At 43.5% G+C, this 24,745-nt stretch overlaps 1 protein-coding gene across 7 annotated transcripts in view; it reads right to left on the bottom strand.

The window, feature by feature from the left end:
• Positions 1-24,745, bottom strand: part of RNF180 (ring finger protein 180) — a 232,972-nt gene that overhangs the window by 89,767 nt on the left and 118,460 nt on the right. For all 7 annotated transcript variants that reach the window (XM_048850903.2, XM_048850908.2, XM_048850906.2 and 4 more), the window contains one exon: positions 19,061-20,026. In XM_048850903.2, coding sequence (XP_048706860.1) covers positions 19,061-20,026 — 966 coding nt within the window. The remainder of the gene's footprint in view (positions 1-19,060; positions 20,027-24,745) is intronic.

Raw genomic sequence — 24,745 nt, 5'->3', positions numbered from 1 at the left:
CCCAATATATTATATATAATTATCTGATTATAACCATATATATAAACAATGCTGGGCTTCTGTCTGGGTAAGCCGCTGCAATAACTCCTGTATAGATCAGGAAGGCAGCCTCCCAATTTTCCCCATGCTCTAGCTACCCTTGGCTGCTCAGGCATTTCATTGTCCTGCTTGCTCTGTCCTGGCTTACTGTCTGTTAGCATCTCCCTGTGCAACAATGATAATATGTCTACATAATCACCTCTCAAAATTTTATCCCTAGTGCTACTGACCAGGTGAACTCCCATTAGGTCAGCAACCCTATCATACTGATGACCGACTGTTGGGGAACCCTCAGGGCCTTGTTGCCTCCCCCTGCAGTAACCGTTGGGGCAGCAACTCTATCTCAAAAATGTACAGTCTCTGTTAATGGGTGATTCGAAAGATGCCCAGAAATCTCTCCCCATTAGGGGCTCCCATCCTCTAGCGAGGGGTCGATGCCACCTATCACATGTCTCCCAAACTCGGGAATGTGCTGGGCTTCCATTACTGGGCTCCCCCTTCCCGACCCCACACCCACAGGTGCTCCCAGCTGCTGCAATAACTGCAGGTTAGCTTGCAGCAGCTGTGTAATATCATTAGCATCCACAAAAGGTGTCTGTACCCCAGACAGCTCTAAGGATTCCCAATCCTCCCCAGGCCTATTTATTTCTCTGCTAAGTCCAACCTCCTCTTCCCCACATAAGTGCCCCAAGGGGGAAAGTGAGCCAGATCCCTGAACCCCACCGAGGTCCCCCCTACAGACACCCATTGCCGCATTGGGTGGCAACGGCTCACCTACACACCCTGCCCGTGCAAGCTCCATCTGGTGCTGATCAAACTCACCTCTGCCACCAGTAGTGCCTGTCTCTCCTGCAATTTGTTGAACCGAATGTGTTGGCTCTTGGGCAACTCACTACACCCAGCAAGCCCTGCAGTGCTGAGGAAACAATCTGAAAAGCAACTGCCTGGGAACAATTCTCTGGTGCCTGTCCCACCTGCAAACACAGTCAGCTCACCCACAAGCGTGTTTGTTTCTCCTGGAGGGGACTCCCTTTGAAAAACCAACAGACCACCCTGAGATCCTCCAACCCCAGTCTAGCCCTTGCCCAAGGGGTGAGGATCCCACCGCCTGGTCCTCCATGGCCTCTCTAGCCCCACTCAGTTTATCCTGTGCTGGGTTTGAAAATCCCTCCCCTCCCTGTTCTAGCACTTCTGCTATGCCTAGCTGGAAGGGGGAAGCCATCCTACCCCTTGCTCTGGCTTGAAGCAAAGCCTGAAACCCAATCCCTCTCACCTTCTCCCACAGCCTGCCTGCTACAGCCGCCATGGGCTGGGTTGGGGTCCTTTCCCCGTCCCTGCTGATCTGATACAGCTCTGAGCTCTTTCACTAACTGACTCCTCTTCCCCTTCTGTTCCCACCCCGCTTTGCCCTCTGTGGTCTGGAGGCGGGGGGGGGAAGGAGGGGAATTCCATACCCTTTCCCCACTCTCAACGTCCTGTTCCCACGCGGCATCATGCACGCTGCAGAGCTGGAGTCCTTGCTGCTCCATGCTGCTGCTCTGCTTGGTCTGGGTGAAAGAGGGCTTCTCCCGCCCAGCTTGCACCTATATAATCTTCCCTTTCTTCTGGTCACCTGGGGTATGAGTGAGCATCCCCACATTCACCCACAGTGTGTGCAGCAACCTCTGTGCTTCTCTACCCCTTTAGGAGGTATACCCATTTCCCTGGCAAGCCAGACAACGTTCCCCACATGACTGAGCAGTGTGGACATTCTAAGCTCAACTTGGCTCTCCAAACGTAAAACAAAATTGTTTTTTGCTGGGGAGGAAGGTATCTCCTGACCACTACAAGAATTAAAGATCTCAACAAATTTTCTAAGGACTTCCTTCATGTTCATGCAGTATTGCTACTGAGTTCCTGCTCTCTATTACACTCCTATGCAGTCCAGATTTTAGCTCTGAAGGCCCCTGTTACATTTATTCAGTACCTACCATGTTACTAAAAAGTATTAAAACTCTAAAATACATTAGTTGCTTATTTTCTGCTTAAAAACATAAAATAATTGTTTCCAATACTTAATGCTTCCACAAGTCAGAGGTATACAATATTCACTTAAAACATTTCTTGAACCCTAAACCAGTGGTTCTCAACCAGGGATAGACATACCCCTGAGGGTTTGCAGAGGTCTTCTAGGGGGTACATCAACTCATCTAAATGGTTGCCTACTTTTACAACAGGCTACATAAAAAGCACTAGTGAAGTCAGTACAAACTAAAATTTCATACAATGATTTGTTTATACTGCTCTATATACACAATACACTGAAATGTAGGTATAATATTTATAGTCCAATTGGTTTATTTTATAATTATACTGTAAAAATGAGACAGTGAGCAATTTGTCAGAAATAGTGTGCTGTGACACTTTTGTATTTTTATGTCTAAGTTTGTAAGCAAGTAGTTTTTAAATGAGGTGAAACTTGGGGCACACAAGACAAATCAGACTCCTGAAAGGGCTACAGTAGTCTGGAAATGTTGACAGCCACTGCCCTAAACTCTTCATCAACACTATCTTGGACAAACAGCAATGAGTCAGCAAATATGTCACTCATAAACTGCCTGACTTCAAAGCTGACTGCCATTAATGAAATATATGCTGATATCAAAGAACTTTGGTAAGGCCCCAAAAAATCTTAGTTTCTTCCTTGACTCATTTATGTCCAGCAAGATCTCAGGCTCTCCAAGGATGGGAAAGGTGGTAGATGATGGAGTCTTCTACCCAACCTGTGCAGTGCTGGCCACAACTGCAATATTTGTGCTATTCTGGTGACAAGAGCAGCAGCGTGTTAGCAATGCTAAACTAGCCCAGAAAGGGGCAGCAAGGAAACAGGGCCATTGCAGACAGCAAATGTGGCCTGCCACAGCGAGGAGCACACAGTGCAACCCCCCAAGAGGTGAGCATACACTACACAAAAATGCCTTTCAGAGCTCCTGCTCTAATGGCGAGACTCCATACCACCTGCACAACTACTGAAAATATATAAATAAGAAATATAACAAAGCCTATAATTGGAATTACACCAGGGGTTCATTTGGCCCACCATTTGAAAAAGTAACTCTTGAGAATACTGCAGTTTAACTTCAGAATCTCACATCAAAAAAACAAAAACAAGAGATACAAAGAAGCCACACATGTATGTATTCAGAGACATATTATCTCAGTCTTTGAATGTTCCACTTACCTCATGGATTTCAAGCCATGGCTTCATTTTTGTGAATGGAATTTTGTTTATGAAATATTATGCATACACACTTGTGACTTGTTTGGAGAAAGTATACATGAATTGTGTGTACAAAATTATGCCTACAAAAACAGAGCCCAGATCTGAAAACCAAGCCTCAAAACAAAGAAAAATTATTCAAAATGATTTCTCATAAATTATATACTACTGAGAACAGTAACATTCATTAGTTGGCACACAATCAAATTACAAGTACTTCTGCAAAAACACTCTTTCTACAAAATTCATTTAGTACTGCAGATTTTCTTTTTACCATCTGTTGAGCTCTTTTCTCCACTTATAACAACTCTGTTCTATATGCAAGAAGCGTGCAGTGCCTCCTAAATTATAAAGGGTCATAGAAAAAAGAACCTATTCCCAGAGCCAAAGAGAAAACTATTACTGACCAAAAATGTATGCTCTTAAAGTTTGCAAGTCCCTTTTTAAAATCAAGCTGCTTCTTTTGAAGCCCACTCCTATGAAGTGCCAAGTGTCCCAACTCCCATTTACTTCAATACGAGTTGAGGATGCTCAGCACCACATAAGATTAGAACATTTTGCCAAATTTTATACCATGGCCTAATCCCAAACAATGTTTGAAAAAGGGAATTTTCCCGGGTCCATGTTTGACTTTTAAACAAGCGTGTATAAAATATACCACAATACTACCCTCTAACTCTATTTGTGAAAGATGAACAGTTTGGGGGAGGTCCTAAAGGGTTGTGTCCTTTCTAAATAAAAGACTCTTCTGACGTCTAGGGTAGGACAAGCAGCTTCCTCCCTAATTTGGAGATGTTTCTGGTACAAACTGGAAGCTTAGCAACCTGGTTAATGTGGAAGTTTGAGGTGACCGTAGGTAAAAGGCAGGGCTATGTCCAGAAAGATACATTTTCATTATAAAAGGTGGCGTAGGGAGGGTCAGCCATTAAAGCTCCTGATTCTCGAAATCTCCTAGCAGAGGTGATAGGCTCTAAGAATGCAATTTTCATGGAGAGGTATAGAAGTGGACACACTTAAGAGGTTCGAAGGGAGGCCTTATCAGAGAATTAAGGACCAAATGTAAATCCCATGACAGACTAAGGTTGTCTAGAATGGAAGAAAAGGTTTGATAATCCTTTAATAAATTGAGAGGCGGTGGGGTGCACAAAGACTGAGAGCCCTATGACTATGGAGTGGAAAGCTGTAATTGCTGCTGGATGAACTCTAACAGAACTCAGAGACAGCCCAGAGTTCTTCAAATTCAGAAGGTAATCCAATACATCAGATAGGGAGAGTCAACAGGAGAGAGGTGTTGTTCAAAACATCAGCGATGGAACCTCTTCCACTTTTGCAGGTATGTCTTTCCAGTTGCTTATTTTCTAATGCTGAGCAAAAATTGATCTTGCTTTTCCCCGGCAATTTATATAGTATTTGGGGGCTCTGGTGTCTGTCAATATTCTTACAGATCGGCCTTTGATCACAGGTAGGAACTGTTTACAGACCTATCTGACTGCTCTGAGTTACAGTAAGTTGATGTGAAGAATGGATTACTGAGTGGACAATTGGACTTTGACAATGAGCTCCCCATCCTACAAGAGACACGTCTGTCACTTGTCCAGAGGGAGATGGGGGAGTGAAGGAAAGTCTGGAACATACTTTGACTGGGTTCTTTCACTAAAAACTGAGGGAACCTAGATCCTCCTGTAGAATCAATACTAACTTGCCATGATGGTGTTTACTGGGGCTGTAAACAGTCCTGAGCCAAACCTGGAAGAGATGAAGGTGTAACCTGGTCTGTAGTGTCAAAGGTACATGCTGCCATATGCCCTAGGAGTGGCAAATACATTCTGGCTGTTGTCTGAGGACTCATTTCAACCCAAGAAATGAGGTCTGTTAGTGCTATAAACCAGTCCATCGGTAAGTAAGCCCTGAATATTGTGGAGTCTATGACAGCTCCAATGAACTATACATTGGACTCGTGCAAAGTGGACTTTTTTCTGTAAAGCTGAAGTCCCAGCATGTCAAATAGAGTTATGGCCTTTCTCACTGCAATGTGAACTTTGCTGTAAGAGGGGGCCTTGAGAAATCAATCGTCAAGACAGGGGAAGACAACTATTCTCCATTGACGTTGCTGAGCAGCTACAACCGCTAAAACTTCTGTAAAGTTGCTGGGGGTGGTGGAGAGTGCAAAGGTGGAGCAATTGATATTGAAAGTGCTCCTGGCTAACTCCCTTCATTCTTGCAGCTGATTATCTATGTGGATGGTAAGGTCCACAAAAGTGTCTAGCCCTGTAGGAATCTCTACAAGGCCAGTTCATCTTTGATTTCTTCCTGTAAGCCCCATCAGAACAGGTACACCTGCACTTCTTGGTTCCACTTTGTATCTGCTGTGAGGGCAGCCTTGGCCATTCAAGCTCAGTGTGGGTCATCGAAGATGGCTGACTTTGACTGAAGAAAAGCATCGCAGTTCAACAGTGCTGAGATATGGCCTTCCAGCAAGAAGGAGGCCCAGTTTAATGCATCTCCTGTAGGCAGGCTGATTACCAAGGCCACCTTGGGAACACATGAGAAACAGAAAGTGACATTGGTTCATGAAACCCAGAACTGCTGGCAGTTCCCTTCAAATTATTTGGGCAAGATTCTGCAGGCTGTGTTTGAAGCACAGTATTCTCAATACAGAACTGCCCTATTTTCTCCTGCAGCTGCTGGTTGTCAGAGGTCAGCTGTACAACTTGGGCCTGCAGTGCTTGATTATCCACTTGAAGGCTGAGGGCCCATTTAGGAGAGTCTGAAGTTTCTGATGGCCGCAGTGGTGCTGCTGGGTCTATCCTTCTTGTACCAGGCTCAGCCCTGCAGAGTTATTGTGGTCCTAAAAAGCTGTCACTGGGTCGCAGTCGACCAGACCTAGTAGTCAGAGCCAGAATCATGAGTCAAGAACTGGCTGGGTCAGGATACCGGGCAGTCTGACATAAGAGAAAGTGGAGATGAGAACCACATGTCAGATGCCAGGGTTCATGCTCAGTCGGGATGCCAGGAAATCAAGCTGCAGGAGCCGGATGCACAAAGCACAGTCCAGAGCAGGGTGTAGTCCAGTTGTCCAGACAGCTTCCTGCTTTTGCTGCAGGCTTAAGTACAGCCAGCAGCCAATCCGCTGCTCTGGGACTCTGCCAACTGGATATCAAGGGCAGACCTCACCCTGGGGCTGGGCTTTGTAGGTCCCAGGTAAGCAATTGTCAAAAGGTTGCCAGGTGGAGGGTTGGAGTGTGGCTGCTCCCATAAATCCTACGGACCCAGGCCCAAGACATGTTGGCCATGGCAACTGGGAAGTGAATGGGATGAGACATCTATGCTGTTTGTCACTTGCTAAATTTTCTCCTTTTTGCAGGAGTGCAAATTCCAAGAGATTGGAGGGAAGTCCTGGAATCTTTTTTAAGAATGCAAGGACTCATCAGTGGATTCATTGAATAGTTTAGATCTGTCAAAGGAGAGATCCCAACAGTATTGTGGACTCTCTCAGGATCCCCAATGACTGACATCGAGAAACACAGCACATAACAATTGCTGTTGACACTGAGCATGCTGCAATGCAAGCTGCTTCCAGGGATGCTGGAAGAGAAGTCCTCACTAACAACTGGCCCGGACTGATGATAGCCTGAAATTGCTCCAGTTGTTCTTGTGGCAGACGGTCAATAAAGGTTCCCATAGTTGGTGTAGTTGTATTTTGTAATCAAGAATTGATACTTGGTGATTCTAAATTGTAGTGAAGTAGAAGAATAACTTTTGTGGCCAAACAAATCTAACCTCTTTTGGTCCTTATCATGAGAGGTGAATCTTAGAGTGCTGTTGCCCATTACATTCATTGACTGCATTAACTACCAAGAAGCATGAGGTTGAATACAGGAACTCTGATCCCTTAAGGGAAACACAGTAGTTTTTATTAGCTCTCTTGCAGTCGAGGGTATGGTAGCTGGACTCTGTCAAATTGTCTTTTCAAGTTCAAGCAGAACCTTGTTTGTAGGCAGAGTTATCTTACCAGTGGAGGCAGTGCGAAGGATGTTAATCAGTTTATGCTGAAACTCATTAATCTCTTCCAACAAGATCTGGAGAGAATCTGCAATATCATGAGATCCTGATATTGCTTAAAATCATGCATGTCTGAGTGGGATCGTGGCATCACAGCATCATCAGGTGAGGAGAAAGAGATTAGTGTCAGAGGCTGATAAAAAGCTACATCTATCTCCTGACCCTCACAAGATTCCTTTTGAGGAGGTGACCGATAGCAGAGATCTGGTGCCTCTGAGGCTCCCTGTGAGTGTAGCTAGAAGCTCAGGAGAACTGTTCCCTACAGATAGCCCATGCAACCCAGAATGACCAATCATAGGTTCATATGGGAAGGGAGGGGCACACAGGAATGCTCAGACCAGGAGGAGCAAGGGGTGGCCTGTGCCTTGAGGATTCCCTTATGGAGAGGGTGTTGGGAGAGGCAGCTCTGGACTGGTAATCGAGTGACTCCTGAGCAGAAATCTGGCAGTCAGAGGAGCTCCCTTATTGTAATCTGATGATGGAGAGGGCAGACAATCATGAATTTGGGACAGGGAGTCTACCCATTTGAGTGGGCACCAGAAAGCATGTGTGTCAGGGAATGGTTCAGTACCAGCAAGAAACGAGAGTCCAATACCAAGAGTCTTGCAGTACCCATCAGTAGAAGTGATTCTGGTTCATCCAAAATGACCAAATTTTTGGATTGTCATCCTGAGTCCCAGTCCAACATCTTAACTACAAGACCATCTTGCCGAGGTTTGCATTTTAAAAGCTGTCATAATTTCTCATCTACCTGTTTAATCTGAGTTTAAATGAACATTAGTAGCATAATGAAAATTAACCTTTTAAAAAGTGATCATCATGTATCTTTGTAAGACAGATACTTTTTAGCTTCTATATATTATCGAAGAGATACAAACACACACATCAGTTGTCAAGTTATAAATTAAAGCCAAGAGCCCAACACTCTTCCGTGACCTGAGTTTCAATGATCCTTTCCAATGAGATGCTGTAAATTCTAAACAAGCCATATATTCTTTCTGTAACTAAAGAACTGTAAAACCAAATAAAACCAAATTTAAAGAAAGGCAAAAAGACACTCCCCTGGCTCAGCCCTTTCAACTATTTTATCACAAGCTTCAGGCCAGGGCATACTTTCAGTATAAGTACATATGTAACAAGATCCTTACTAAAGACATCTTATAATAGAAATGCTGGCAGATTCTTGGCTATAAGAAGCACCACCGTTATTCTTAAAACATACGATTGTTAGAAGTCAACACTAACTGTTGTACTCTATCACCTTTCTAACAATATATAGTACTGTACCAAAGCTGTTTCCTGAACTATACTGTATGCTGTTCTTTGATAGAAGTTAACAGTTTTCCATCATTTTGCAGTTAGAGGAAGTTTGGTGCCCCCTGCTGTTAAAAAACACAGTTTAGCCATTACATCTCATTCCATGCAGTCCTCTATAGAACTCTCTATACAGACTACTTATGATTTAAGGCTGATGAATTTTAACACAATTATAAACACTGTAACATGTACCTTGTTATAACACAGAATATGTACTGATATAGTCTGTCTTACCACAATAGCTGGCAGTGATACCTCCAAGCCGTATGCACATTACGTACCACTCAGGTTTGGCCCTGCAGTCCCTCTGTCATGGGACCAAAACGGAGTGAGTAGCATTGGAACCCCTGTATTCACGGTGGGGTAGGGGGAAGAAGGGTGTCAGCATTGTTCAGGTCTGGCCCTGCAGCCACAGGGTTAAACCTGAGCGGGCACACTGGCAGTAGGGCAGCCAGCACTGCTACTTTTCACCACAGCTGTGGGGCCAGCTTCTGCATGAGGGCTCTCTCCTGGAGGCCTACCCAGCCTTGCCCCGCTTTCAGCAACCTGTGGCCTCCTCCGGAATGAGGAGTGACACGGCACCTGGGTAGGATGGGCTGGAAGGCAGGGGCTGAGTGTGGCAAGGATCAGACAGGCGAGGTGCTGGGGCCAGCGGCTGCAGTGGGGATGGCTCCACAGGGACTGACACAGTGTACCACAGGAAAAATTCACTTGCCTTCAATAGGCTAAACCCAGAGAATAAACCTCTGCATTTACAGATGAATTTGTCCAAAGTCTGAAAATATATCCTCTCTCTCTCTCTCTCAAGCTGATAGTGGGAGGAAAAGGTTGAATTAAAAATAAATAAAAATGAAACACACAATATACTTGTATAGAGAAGGATTAGGATAAATTCACCTCACATCAGGAAAAAGTCCTACACAGAGACTCCCACAAAGAGCACTGCAGTGAGATGTTCCCGATCTAATCTCTTTCAATCAACCCCCTATAAGCTTATGCACTTTCATTTTTGTGAATTTTTATCATCTGATTGCTAAGTGTGTGGTGACAAGCAAGCTGAAAATCATGGCACTGAGACACCACAGAACAATTCATTGTTCAAAACACCAGTCCACTTGTGACACTACACACATTCTCTGGTCCTAACTAGGATGGTACAAAGTGGAGTGACATGGTAGGGTCAGTGAAGGAAGCCTAGGAAGAAAGGCCAGGTTCCCAGATTAACTGGGGGTAGGGGGTGTCATGGAAAGAGGTCTGGTGGTAAGGAGGGAGGATTTTCTTTTGTGACACGTCAGACTAGGTCATGTACTTCTGTAAGTGTGGTTTGTACTTCTGCGTCCATACTCTTATGGGAAGGTGATATCACAGGGGCAGGGGTGTGATGACTGCACAGCTTTCCACATGTGCTTAGAGAACCTGAAAAGCACATTTTATAAATGATAGTTTAAATATTCCACACATAAGACTAGCCTTAATGCAACATTAAGGTTGAGAAATCAAGCACTCTGAAGTCAGAAAATACAGAACTAAGATTTCAGAGTGGTAGGCGTGTTAGTGTGTATCAGCAAAAAGAATGAGGAGTACTTGTGGCACCTTAGAGAGTAACCAATTTATTTGGGCATAAGCTTTTGTGGGCTAAACCCCACTTCATCAGATGCATGCTGTGGAAAATACAGTAGGAAGATGTGTGTGTGTGTATATATATATATATATATACATACACACACACATACAGACAACATGAAAATGGGGGGTGCCATACCAACTCTAATGAGACTAATCAATTAAGGTGGGCTAAAGCAGGAGAAAAAAACTTTTGTAGTGATAATCAGGACGGCCCATTTCAAACAGTTGACAAGAAGGTATGAGGACCAGTAGGGAAAAAATTAGCATGGGGAAATAGTTTTTAGTTTGTGTAATGACCCATCCACTCCCAGTCTTTATTCAAGCCTAATTTAATGGTGTCCAGTTTGCAAATTAATTCCAGTTCTGCAGTTTCTTGTTGGAGTCTGTTTCTGAAGTTTTTTTGTTGAAGAATTGTGACTTTTAGGTCTGTAATTGAGTGTCCAGGGAGGTTGAAGTATTCTCAGACTGCTTTTTTAAAGGTTCTAATTCTTGATGTCTGATTTGTGTCTATTTATTCTTTTGCGTAGCGACTGTCCGGTTTGGCCAATGTACGTGGCAGAGGGGCATTGCTGGCACATGATGGCATACATTACACTGGTAGATGTGCAGGTGAATGAGCCCCTGATAGTGTGGCTGATGTGATTAGATCCTATGGTGGTGTCCCCTGAATGGATATGTGGACAGAGTTGGCAACGGGCTTTGTTGCAAGGACAGGCTCCTGGGTTAGCGTTTTTGTTGTTTGGTCAAGGGCGGCCCATCCATATAGGCAAACTAGGTGGTCGCATAAGGTACCAAGTTAAATGGGGCGCCAAATTTGTGGAAAAAAATCTAATTTAAAAAAAAAATGAAAAAAAATTGAAAAAGATGAAAAAACACAAATAAAATAACGAAGATGTCATTATTTCAATTCCCATGCACGTTTGGAGGGAATGAATTATAATTCGTTTCTTTACATTTATCAGAATTTATTAATGTCAAATCTTTTATTTACTGCAAAATAAATAATATTTTAGCAAAAAAAATTTTTTCAGTTTGCGACATAGGGTCAAGATGACCCACTCCGCAATTTTGATAAGCAATAACTCAGCCACAATGAAACATATCCGCCAGCAGCAAGAGCTGCAATGCTAGTGACACCTAACTCGAATGTACATCAAGGTCACATAGCCGGAAATTCATATAGAGCGGAGAGTCGGCATTGACTACAGATTTGTGTAGTGAGCTTTAGGCTTTCTCAAGACGACTTAAGAAACATTCCACTCCTGAAGAAGTACTGAAGTTTGTTTGTGAAAATAAACTCACAGACAGTTTTCCAAACATTTTTATAGCTCTACTCATTCTTTTAACTTTGCCAGTTTCCGTTGCTAGTGGGGAACATAGCTTCTCAAAGTTAAAATTGATAAAAACGTATCTGCGTTCAACAATGGTGCAACAGAGACTTGTTGGACTTGCCACAATGTCAACAGAGCATGAAATAGCTCAAAAACTGGATCTAAAAGAACTAGTGACTGAATTTTCAAAACTTAAAGCAAGAAAAGTCATGTTTTAAGAGCACAGAGTGTTTTTTATTCAGAGTGTTTTGTAAATACAGGTTAAAGTTCATTGAAGAGTTTTTTCTTATTTCTTTCCATATTGGATGTGGTGGTAATGGCAGTTAAAGCAGGATAGCGTAATGGATTATTTTGGATTTGTAGTAATAAAAATTATAATTAACATTTTTAATGCATTTTTATTTGAAATCGGATTAAAATATCAACTAGCTGTCGTGTACAAATCTATTCTGAAAATTTCGCGTTTCTATTTTATCTGATCTCAGAAACATTGGTTGGACAGACGGGTGGACAAACCGAATAATTAAGTCTCTGTTTAAAAAAAAACAAAACGCTTAAAAAACATTAAAAGGAAAAAAGGGGTAAAATGTTTCCCAGTTTACCAAAAACCTCAGCCTATATCTGCCCTTGAGGTTTGGGGGTGGGAGCGCCGATTGCATGGTTTGCCGAGGGCACCAGTTGCTGGCAGCTAGTCTAGGGCTGCCCCTGTGTGTGGTTGCTGGCGAATATTTGCTTCAGGTTGGGGGGCTGTCTGTAAGTGAGGACTGACCTGTCTTCCAAGATCTGTGAGAGTGAGGGATCGTCTTTCAGGACAGGTTTCCTTCAGGATAGGGTGTAGATCCATTATCGGGGATACTGTCACGGCAAACCTGGTGGCTGAACTTTGTGACTTTGTCCTCACCCATAACTATTTCACATTTGGGGACAATGTATACCTTCAAGTCAACGGCACTGCTATGGGTACCCGCATAGCCCCACAGTATGCCAACATTTTTATGACTGACTTAGAAAAACGCTTCCTTAGCTCTCGTCCCCTAACAGCCCTACTCTACTTGCGCTACACTGATGACATCAACAACTTCTGGACCCATGGAAAAGAAGCCCTTAAGGAATTCCACCATGATTTCAACAATTTCCATCCCACCATCAACCTCAGCCTGGACCAGTCCACACAAGAGATCCACTTCCTGGACACTACAGTGCTAATAAGCGATGGTCACATAAACACCACCCTATACTGGAAACCTACTGACCGCTATACTTACCTACATGCCTCCAGCTTTCATCCAGACTACATCACACGATCCATTGTCTACAGCCAAGCTCCGAGATACAGCCGCATTTGCTCCAACCCCTCAGACAGAGACAAACACCTACAAGATCTCTATCAAGCATTCTTAAAACTACATTACCCACCTGCTGAAGTGAAGATACAGATTGACAGAGCCAGAAGAGTACCCAGAAGTCACCTACTACAGGACAGGCCCAACAAAGAAAATAACAGAATGCCACTAGCCGTCATCTTCAGCCCCCAACTAAAACCTCTCCAGGGCATCATCAAGGATCTACAACCTATCCTGAAGGACGATCCCTCACTCTCACAGACAGGCCAGTCCTCGCTTACAGACAGCCCATCAACCCGAAGCAAATACTCACCAGCAACCACACACCACACAACAAAAACACTAACCCAGGAATCTATCCTTCCAGCAAGGCCCATTGCCAACTCTGTCCACATATCTATTCAAGGGACACCACCATAGGACCTAACCACATCAGCCACACTATCAAGGGCTCGTTCACCTGCACATCTACCAATGTGATATATGCCATCATGTGCCAGCAATACACCTCTGCCATGTACATTGGCCAAACCGGACAGTCGCTATGCAAAAGAATGGACACAAATCAGATGTCAAGAATTATAACATTCAAAAACCAGTCGGAGAACACTTCAGCCTCCCTGGACACTCAATTAAAGACCTAAAAGTCGCAATTCTTCAACAAAAAAACTTCATTTTTTCATGTTGTCTGTATATATCTTCCTACTGTATTTTCCACTGCATGCATCTGACGAAGTGGGTTTTAGCCCACGAAAGCTTATGCCCAAATAAATTTGTTACTCTCTAAGGTGCCACAAGTACTCCTCGTTCTTAGAGCTAAGATTGAAATCTAATTTTTAGTTCTCCCATTCAGCAGATATACCTTTCATTTGGGGTTGAATGAAACATTGTGTACAATTTAAAAAAGTCTTAATATTTTAATGAAATCAGCGTAAATTTAGAAAAGTCAACTCATTTCAAATTAAAATGTTTCATTTGGAAAATGTCAAAATTTTGTTTTTGTTTCAGCCAAACTTTTTGTCCATTCTAATTATAAATGAATGAAAAAATAGAACTATGGATAGGTGGTAGCTGCTCCAACTAAAAAACCAGATTTGCATTCCTTTTTTAGCCCAATCTTGTCCGCTTCTAAAATCTCTAAAAAATAGCAATTTCCATTTCAAGTTTTGATTGTTTAACCTGTAGCAGTAGAAGATTCCTGCCCAAATGTGAGGGTGTTCAAGTGAGGCATTTCTGAGATAAGCGATTTCAGTGGAATGACAGTATCTACAGACAAGTTACTGAAAAGAAATATCCTCAGTGATGTTAGTGATCAGATTTCAATAATAATTCCCACACTTTCTGAAACAAAATAATTCCATCCCTCTTTCTTTCACATTCACATCAAAGATCTGAAGACCCAGCTGGTAAACTCTATTATTACAGGTTAAAAACTAAAACTAGGCATCACTTTCTCAAAGCTGTTATGTTAAAACAAAGAAGTGAACATTGCTTGTATCTTTCGAGAAAACTAGAGCACCGAGGGTGAAATCCCGGCTCCACTGACGTCAACTGGAGTTTTGCCATTGACTTCAATGGGACCAGAATTTCATCCTGAGTATCTAGAGTACACATTTTAAATGGCCTCTCCTGCTAAACTCACATAAAAGGTGTGCCAGCTTAAATAAGAAAATTAGCCTTACTGTACATATAAAACTAAACAATTTGTTTTCTGGTGTTATTCTTGTGTCTGTTGCTCCTGTGCTATTTCTGGAGCTCCAGTATTATCTGCATTAGCGCAGCTTGCACTTGCTGATTCAGAAGACTTCGATGTTAATCATACAGAAAGACCACAGGCTTGGTTCAGTGGCAAAGACTCGGACAAGTTTATTGTCAACAAAACACGGTATCAGTACCACGGTTCACTGGTTATAAGCACACGAATGCCTGTATGCCTGTGACAAGGTATCAGCTCATTCAACGTAATGTCCCCTAACCAATACAAAGATGCATCTTCTTCCACTCTCCTTTTATACATTGATACAAACAAGTTACATATTACATTCCATATTAGTTACCATCCTTGTACCGTGTAACTCATAGTTTGACCAAAACATCCTCATCCATTATCCTGACATCCCAGCATTATCTTTGCGAGGGGTCTGTGTGTTCTTGCAACATCCTCTCAGAAATATGTTTGCTTGGTCAGCTGGTGTTACTATTCTAACAAGGCCTACTTTGGTTTACAGTCTACTTTTGTTCATACTTATAGTCATGTCAGCGGCTCCAGCAAGGCCTACATCTGGTAACTAACAAATAATTTATTCAAGGACATTACAATTTAGGTTTTTCCCAGATTATACTGGACATAACTTCCCAATTAATATTTATCCTGATGCTTACTGAATCTGCTTCCATTTATGTGGCTACAATGACACCATGAGATGCAGACCCCCAACTTTCTGGTGTCCCTGAGGGTGCTTGACCCCTGCTCTGCCCAGGCCCTTGTTGCCTCCATTCTACCCCCACCCTGTTCTATCCCTTCTCCCAAGCACGCCCCACCCTTGCTCTGCCTCTTCCAGCCCCCATTCCTCCCCCTCTTCCCCCAGGGCCTCCTGCACATTGCTGAACAGCTGATCACTGGCTGGTGGGAGGCGCTGGGGAGGGACGGGGGAGGAACTGATCAGTGGGGCTGCCACTGAGTGATGAGCACCCACTATTTTTTCCCTCAGAGGTGTGATAATCTAGGCTTCAGTCAGGCTTCCATAATACAGATAATCCTTTAAAAATAAAAACTGGTGTTTTCACTGCATCACACTGTAAAATGTTAAATATTAAGATTAAAATTAAAATACTAAATCAAGTTTTGGCTATAATTGAGGACCAATGCCATGCAAAAAACAAACATAACAAAATATGACTAATACCAGCTCAGTTAAAGTAAACATGATTACACATATCGCTAAATACCTTCTTCTGAATTTGTACATTCAATAAGTAGATTTATCATGTGTAACTACATCATCTGATGCATCAAATATATAAATAGAGAGGAATTGGGGAGGTGAGGGTTAAAAAAGGAAAGATAATTTTGTAAATGTATTTCTCCTTCAAGCCCTCAAAGTAGAAAAAAACAACAACAAACCATTGCAGAGAGAAACTTAACAGAAATCACTTTTAAAAAGTGTGGTGGCTGTGTAGGTCTTATGTGGTTTTGCACTCTGGAACCTGTGAAATTCCACACATAAAATGTCCTTGTAGCTGCCATTTTGGACTCCTTCCACAGTAGCAATTAAGGCTGAGATTTTTAAAGTTACCTCAGGGACTTGGACACCTAACCTACATGTAAGTTAATGGGAAATGGACACCCAAATCTCCTCAGTTAGCTTTGAAAATCCCACTCAAAGTTTTAAAAGCTTTTTTTTTCTCTTCATTTTACAGAGGCATTTTAAAGCCAAAACAAAAATTTTAAAATATCACATAATGGCAAGAAATATAAAATTGCAGCTGCAATATGACAGGTCTCATGGGACAGTGCATAATTGTGTGATTTGTCCCACGGCCCACCATAGATACAAGTTGGAACACTGTATTTAATTTAGAAACACAGCAGGGGCACCTGCACAGTCATTTGTCCAGAATGATTTTTTCCACTGTGTATCAATTTTGAAATCAATTAATTGATTTTAATATGAGTTTTTGTGGTATTTTAGTGGCTTCATTTACATTGCATTGTAATGAGTCCAAATGACTCATGGACCTAATCCACCTGGAATGAAATTATGCCTATACAATGGTATATATTAAGGGTGAATTACACTTTGTGCAGAGGATTAGTGCAAGGCCTATATACCACTTAAGTCCCCATGAGTAGGGCCTGAGTGGTGCTTAGGCCTTGTGCTGGCATCTGGCAAAGAGGTGAATTTCACTCCAGAGTATAGTATTGTCTTAAATGAAAATCAACACAAAAAAATCTGAAAGTACTAAAATTAATATTACATTTTGATATCTACTACTAAAAGAGTACTGCCAATTCAAATAGTTTGTTTTGAGTGTAAAATTATGGTATATATAGTGTACCAAATTTAAGCATTATGAAGTTTAAACCAAACAATTATAACTCCTGAAATATTGGGTTTTCAGTAGCTTTACATTCCATAGCTGAAATATAGTGGCATGGTGTTGCTACCTAGCGTTGTTAAAATTACATACCCCCATAAACACAGCAGTGATTTCTTGAGTAGATACTATTTCTCTGACCTGAACAATACCTATATTTACCTCTTATCAGGCATGTGCTATTTTACTGCTGGAAGTTTTAGAAATCCTGCCTGAATTTTACAATGAGGACATTCTATTACTATTTGTATCACACAGTAGATTATAATTAATCTCATTCCTTCATTTCCTCGGACCTAGCAATAACTTTGTTGTTTGTTAGAATACCTGCTCCTGGTCACTTTGTAAAACATCTCACGCCCATCCCTGGCACAACAAAAATAGTTTCACCTTTTAATTCTGTTTTTTCCTTTTATAGTTTCAGTAAATGGAAAACTATAATCGCAATCACACTGCTATTACATAATTAAAAAAAAAATTAATCAGAAAGAGTTTAGTGTAGCTGGACACTTTATTCATCAGTGAGATATTTTCAAGGGAAAAATAGCTAGAATGTAAAGATTACACATGAAAACAAACTTCTTGGGGCTAATTCTCTATTGATTTTCACATTATGTAGTCTTTCATACCTGTGCAAAGCAAGTGTAAAATGTTATCAGATATCAATGGTAAGATTTCACCCCCCTTTGCACATGGGTAAATATCACAAAAGCTGCAAGGCAGCAGAGAATCAGACACCTTTAATTTTTAAAAATTCTTAAAAGCTGTTATCTCTTATATTAAAAATAATCTGTTACTATTGTTATATATAATCGTATAAGAAGTAATAGTTAAATGTAAGTCTTCTGACACAGCTTTTACAAATTTTACCTGTCTGGTCTTTACTTTTGTGAAAAAGTGGGTCAAGCTAACGTTGTAGCCAGGAAATCCTGAGAGTCAGTGCTTTCAGTTTATAAGAACTGGGTTCAAGTTTGCTTTGGTCACATCAAGTAAGTTTTGTGGTATTAGAATCCTACTGCAGATTTGTTTTTACATCATAAAACTACAAGAAATGTGACAGAAACTGACTAGACTAGCAATCTCCATTCATGAAAATGTGGTTCTGTAGTCAAAAAGCAGTCCTGCTGCAGGCAGAGAGAAAATTGAACTGGAAAAACCAAGTATGTATGAAGGTTCCACAACTCTTGTTTTCATGGTGCCTGGCTGTGGACAGCACACCTCTACCCCGATATAACGCGGTCCGATAGAACGCGAATTCGGATAGAACGCTGTAAAGCAGCGCTCTGGGAGTGGGGCTGCTTTACCTCGTTATATCTGAATTCATGTTACCGCAAGCGGTTCCTCTGCGTCCCCCCTTACTTGCTGCAACCCCCTGCCCCAGGCTTGCCGCGCCAAACAGCTGATTCACGGCAAGGCTTGGAGGGAGAAAGGGAGAAGCGGAGTGGTGGCGGCATGCTCAGGGGAGGAGACAGAGGCGAAGCGGAGGTGAGCTGAGGTGTGGGGAGGGCGCGGGGAGGGCCACAGCAAGCAACTGGGTGGGAGAAGGGCGCAGAGGAACCGCTCGCTGCCCCAGCTCACCTCTGCTCCGCCTCCTCCCCTTAGCACACTGCCACCCCTCCACTTCTCCCCCCCACTTCCTTCCTTCCAGGCTTCCCGCGCCAAACAGCTGATTGGCGCAGCAAGGCTAGAAGGGAGGGGGGGAGAAGCGGAGCGGCGGTGGCGCTCTCAGAGGCGGAGGCAGAGCAGACGTGAGCTGGGGCAGGGAGCGGTTCCTCTCCCTACCTCGATATAACGTGGTCTCACCTATAAGACGGTAAGATTTTTTGGTTCTCGAGGACCGCGTTATATCGGTGTAGTTGTGTACTATTAATCTTTCACAGGCACTAAAAGGCAAAATTAAAAAAAACAACATCTCTTAAAGCTCCTCTCTTACTGACGCACCAAATTGTACAAGCAAAGCTATGGGTCATTTTTCATACACTCACCTGCTTCTGAAGCCACCTTTCTCGCTTTCTTTGTTTTTTCCTCAAATTCTTCAACTTGCTTCTCTCTCTTTTGCTTAGCTTTTGATTGACAGCAACCAAGGAAAAATTGGCAGGCTGCACAAAATCAACAGATGTGATGTGTTGCTGTCCAATGTCCTCTTCTACAGCAGTCACAGATGAAGAGAGGTCCATCATGAAAGGCAGTTGGTCAGCAGTGGCACTCCCAGAACATTGATCAGAAGCTTCAAAACAGCAGTCACATGCTGTCTCTCTACAGGTTAATGTATTGCAGGAAGTAACTGAAAACTCTTTTGGTAGCTCATCAGTATCAGAATTACACAGGCCCTGAAAGGAATTATTATTTCTACTGGACTCTAATTGCAAGCTACCTCTTGAGTAAATGGATTGTGTTTCATTTTGCCTGTGGTAAATAGGCCCCTTACTGGAAACTCCATACAAACTAGGCAACAAGACAAGTCTCTCTCTGATATTCAAATCCAAACTATGTGCTTTTCTATGACAAGTTTTTCTAGTGCATCTCTCATTCACAGGCCATGAAGCTGAACGACTTTTTTTTTTATTAAACACTTTCAAGTGCAGTTTTTTATTGTTCATCTCAAAGCTGGTTGATCTCACCTCCAGGCAAAGTGCTTCTGTTAATCTTCCAGTACCATTCGTGTTTTTGGCCATGTATGAAAGCCCTTGATTTCTGGGTCCCAAAATTCCACCTGTCACGCAGTGCTGTATTTTGTTATTAGAACCAGATGGAAATTTGTAAAGTGACATCTGTTTTACTGATGATCTCGCTAATCTAACTGAACAAGCTGGCTGATAATCAATCCGACTCTTGCAGAGATGTATATTTGCCAACAGGCCACAAGAACATCTTGTATTGCTGACAAAGTTAAACCCTCCCAAACGGGCTCCACAGAATGGGCAGTTCAGTTTTCCAATCATCCACTCTGCCTATAGGAGAAAGAAAAAAAATGAATTAATTGTAAATAAAAAAGAAAAACTGGTAGATTATTTTTCCTCCAATAAAGGGGTCCACTTTTTATTTTGCAAGTGACAAAAAACAGACTGCACAGTAAAAACAAAACCAAACATAAATCAAACTAGACCTTTGAAAACGGTCCTTTATAAATGGGGGGGGGGGCGAGAAACAAAACCTCTAGAAAGACAACACATTTCAAAATATAGCTGCTTAAAAATATTCTTAAATATTTCTAGAAATTTTGTGGATAGAGTGAGGATGGTACTGTATCATTAATAAAACATTAGATTCTTTAAAATGATTAAATCAGTCCACAAAGCTAATTGTGATTTAGCAGGTATAATTTCACAGTTAAGTTTTCTGGGTGTTGATATACCTTTTGCATACCAAACACAGTGGGAAGAGATTTCCCACAAAAATGAATAAAGCTGCACATATCATAGAAATTCAAGAGAGTTATTTTGTACTTTAAGTGACAATGTAAGGTACAAGCACATACACTAAAAATGAGAAATCCATACCAGAACTGGCATCAGTAAAGGTAAGCTGAACACTGTAGGTACTAAAACACATTCTCTAAGCAGTTAACATGAAGTTAACATGTTAACATGAAGTTATTAACATGAATAACTTAACATGAAGTTATTAAGTGAAATTATCAATAATATTTTATCATTATTACGTCACGGCTTCCTTTTTTAAGGGAAATACATACCAAAGCTCCAATCCTGCAAACACTCATGCACATTCATTACTTACGAATGGAGTAGTTCAAATCAATATATTAATTTATTCAATGGAGCTATTTGTAACATACGTTTTAGTGTTTGCAGGATTAAGGCCCAAGTGATTAGACAATATTATAGACATAAGCTAGATATTTCTAACTTAGGAACCTAAAGTTATATTATAGGAGGAGCTGGTAGCACTGCCTATTATTAAGGTTGCCTGACACTTCCCATTATTCAGCCTGTTGCTTATAACTTTGACAAACTTTGGGCAGAAAGTTTCCATAACCAGTGTCTGCCTCAGGCTGAATTGTTTTGGGAAGTTCCAGTCAAAAAGGTATGCCCTTTCAGGGAACAAGGTTAAGGAAAAATAAATTGTTTTGCAATGTTAAAAAATTTTCTGGAGACCTTTTCTTTAACAAGCTCTAGTGCCCCCATGCTTTAGAGTAGTGAGAGCGAAGAGATTAGGACTGAGAATTGGGGAGCGGGTGAAAGGAGAGACAGATTTTGATAAGGAGCTAGGCTGCAGAGGGACAACTGGAACTAGCTGGACAAAGAAACTAAGAAAAGAAGTCAGGGAGGGGGAAAACAACTGGAGTCCAGGGGGGAGAGGAGAGAGATTGGATGAGGAACCAGGAATGGAGGAAAGGTGACAGACTGGGAGAGTGGGGGTAGACTGGAACTCAGATGGGACTCAAGGGGAGAGTAGGACTGGCTGAGCAAAGAGACTGGAACAGTGTTGAGAAGCCTGAAGAATGGAGACAGACTGGTGAGGCAAAAGAGCATGGGATTGGAACCAGGGCTGAGGAAGAGAGAGGACTGGGACAGAAACAGGTTGGTGGTGACCAGGCAAAAGCGGTCAAGCTTAGGGAGCAGACAGAAGGGTCTGTGTCCACTAGAACACACTTCTCTGTAGAGTGTGGAAGGGAACCCAAGATCCCAGAGTTCACCATTTCTCTGCTGTCCCAAATAAAGAAATATCTGTGAAAATCAGTGACAAAGTGTTTGACTCATCCCCTGTACTGCCAGTCCATGTGGATGATGAAAACCTACTGCTGCTGTGAGTTTTGGTTAGCTGAAGTGACAGAGATGTGTGCAATAGATAAAATGGTTACCTATTTTTTGTAACTGTTGTTCTTCAAGATGTGTTGCTCAGGTCCATTCCTTTCTAGGTGTGTGCATGCACACGTGCAAAAGTTGTCAGAGACTTGTGCCTTAGTGGTATCCGTAGAGTCAGCTGTGGTACTCTCTTGAGTGCTGAGCTCATGCATCGGTATGTTAGGTGCCACCGACCCTATACCCTCTCAGTTTCTTCTTGCTGGCAACTCCAACAGAGGGGTAGGACGGCGGGTAATGGAGTGGACATGAGCAACACATCTTGAAGAACAACAGTTACAAAAGGTAGTTAACCGTTTTTTCTTCTTTGAGTGCTTGCTCATATCAATGCCATTCTAGGTGACTCACAAGCAGTATCCTAGGAGGTGGGCTTGGAGTTAACAGCTTAGTGGCTTGTAGTACTGCCCTACCAAAGCCAGCATTGTCCCGGGCCTGCTGGGTAGGTGTGTAATGGGACATGAACGTGTGGATGAACGACCAGGTAGCCACCCTAAAGATGTCCTGGATAGGCACTTGAGCCAGAAAAGCTGCTGAAGAGGCCTGGGCCCTGATCGAGTGGGTGGTTGCAACTGCCGGGGGTGGCACTTTCACCTGATCATAGCAGTAGTGAATGCAGGTGGTGATCCCAGAAGAAATTCTTTGAGTGGACACTGGGCGACCTTTCATACTGTCGGACACCACGGCGAACAATTGCGTCAACTTGCAGAATGGCTTGGTTCTTTCCATGTAGAAGCGAACATCCTCCTGACAACTAGGGAATGCAGCCTATGCACCCCCTCCTCCGACTTATGCGGCTTTGGAAAAAAGACAGGTAAGAAAATGTCCTGGCTTCTATGAAACTGAGAGACCACCTTGGGCAGGAAAGCCAGGTATGGCCTCAGCTGGACTGTGTCTTTGTAAAAGACCATATAGGGCAGTTCCGAGGTGAATGCCCCAATCTGAGAGTCCCAGAGGGCAGATGTTACTGCAACCAGGAACGCGACCTTCCAGAGGGACGGGGAGGGGGGCGAGAGGAGGGTCGGCTACAAATTGCAGGGTGTAACCCAACGGTCCAAGGTTAGCCGAGACCAGGCCGATCAGAAGGGAAGGGGCGGTCAAGGAAAGAGAGGGAGGGTGGATCCAGTGAAGTGACTGGGGCGTCGTCCTTGAGCGCACCCTCAAAATGACTGCATCTGGCCTTCCCAGTTTCTAAGAGGGTCAGGCTGAGCAGATGAGCAGGAAGATGATGGGTGTCACCGCGTAGACCCCTTGCCTCTGCCTTTGTCCTTTCTCCTGTAGGAACCCAGTCGGGGAGTTCCCCAGGACCTAGACTGTGGGGGTGGAGGAGGCAGAGGACGGAATGGCTTCCTGGCCTGCTGAGGAATGTGAAGGCCCAAGGAGCAGAGGGAGGCATGGGAGTCTTTAAGGACATAGAGCCTTGAGTCCATGAGCTTGGAGAAAAGCTCCGCCCCCTCAAGTGGGAGGTCCTGAATAGTGGCCTGCATCTCCTGGGACAACCCAAAGGACTGCAACCAGGAGCTGCACCTCATGGCCACCACGGAGGTGACCACCCTGGCCACGGAGCCAGTAGCATCCCAGGCCATTTGGAGGGCTCCCCTCCGCTGTGCCCTTGTCCACCAAAGCAGCAAACTCCTGGGCTCGATCTTGTGGGAGGGCCCCTTTGAACTTGTTAAAGGAGTCCCACAGGTTAAAACTGTATCTGCCTAACAAGGCCTGGTGGTTAGATACCCTGAATTGCAGGCTGAACGTTGAATAAATCTGACATATAAATCAAGTCTCTTGACATCTTTGTTCTTTGATGTACCACTAACATGGCCCTGCCTGTCCCTTTCGTTCACAGCGGACACGACCAGTGACACCACTAGAGAGTACATGTAGAAGTATTCGAACTCTTTTGCAGGGACGTAATACTTCTTTTCCGTCTTCTTAGAAGTCAGTGAAATGGAAGAGAGGGTTTGCCACAGTGATTTGGCCATTTTAAGGATCCCTGGGTGGACACGCAGCGCAACCTGGGCCAGCGTGGAGGAGGATATAATGTTAAAGAGGTCGTCAGACTCCTACGCGACCTCCTCAATCTGTAGGTTCAAGTTAGCAGGCATCCTTTGAAGGAGGGCCCAGTGCCACTTGAAGTCATCGGGGGGACTGCCCGTTTGGGAGGGACCTGCCACCGCAAGGTCCAGGGACGACGACTGCACCACCTGTGGAGGAGCAGGTTCCCCCTCCCTCTCCGAAGCAGCCAGGAGGGCTGGTGGGAACACAGGACTGGCATTACTGGCACGCCCCACGGCTACCAATATGGCCATTGAGCGGGCCACTGTTCCTGCTGCCATGTTGTCACTGCAGGTGACGCACTGGTCTCACGAGTCGGTGGCCAATCACCTCTTCTTGACAAGGAGCTGAACTCCCAGTCCATCTCGGACCACTGCCCTTCCAGCAACCAAGGCAGAGTCATCGAGGCCTGAGTCTGCTGATTGACTCTGGTCTGCAACCAGCAAGGTGAGGGCGAGGAACGACACCTGCCTGATGAATGGTACAGGGGAAGGGGACCAGTGCCGTCACAAGGAGCGGCCCCACCCAGGCAGGGACCAACATTTGGGAGGCCGTCTGGGCGAAGGTGACCTGGGCAACAGCGATCTCTGATGGGAAGCTTGCCAGTACCAATGATACGGGGACCGGCGCAACCTGCTGCTAGTGGTGCACTCTGCACCGATGCCAAAGTTCTCAGCATGGTGTCCGAGTGGGAGTGCTGCACTGCAGGATGAAGCTCAACCTCCAGGAGGAGGGCCTTCAAGTGGATATCCCACTCCTTTTGGGTTATAGGTCGAAAGTTTTTACAGATTCGACACT

This window comes from Caretta caretta, chromosome 5, assembly GCF_965140235.1.
Source record: "Caretta caretta isolate rCarCar2 chromosome 5, rCarCar1.hap1, whole genome shotgun sequence".
NCBI classification, from domain to species: domain Eukaryota; kingdom Metazoa; phylum Chordata; order Testudines; family Cheloniidae; genus Caretta; species Caretta caretta.
This window is presented reverse-complemented; position numbering and strand designations above follow the sequence as displayed.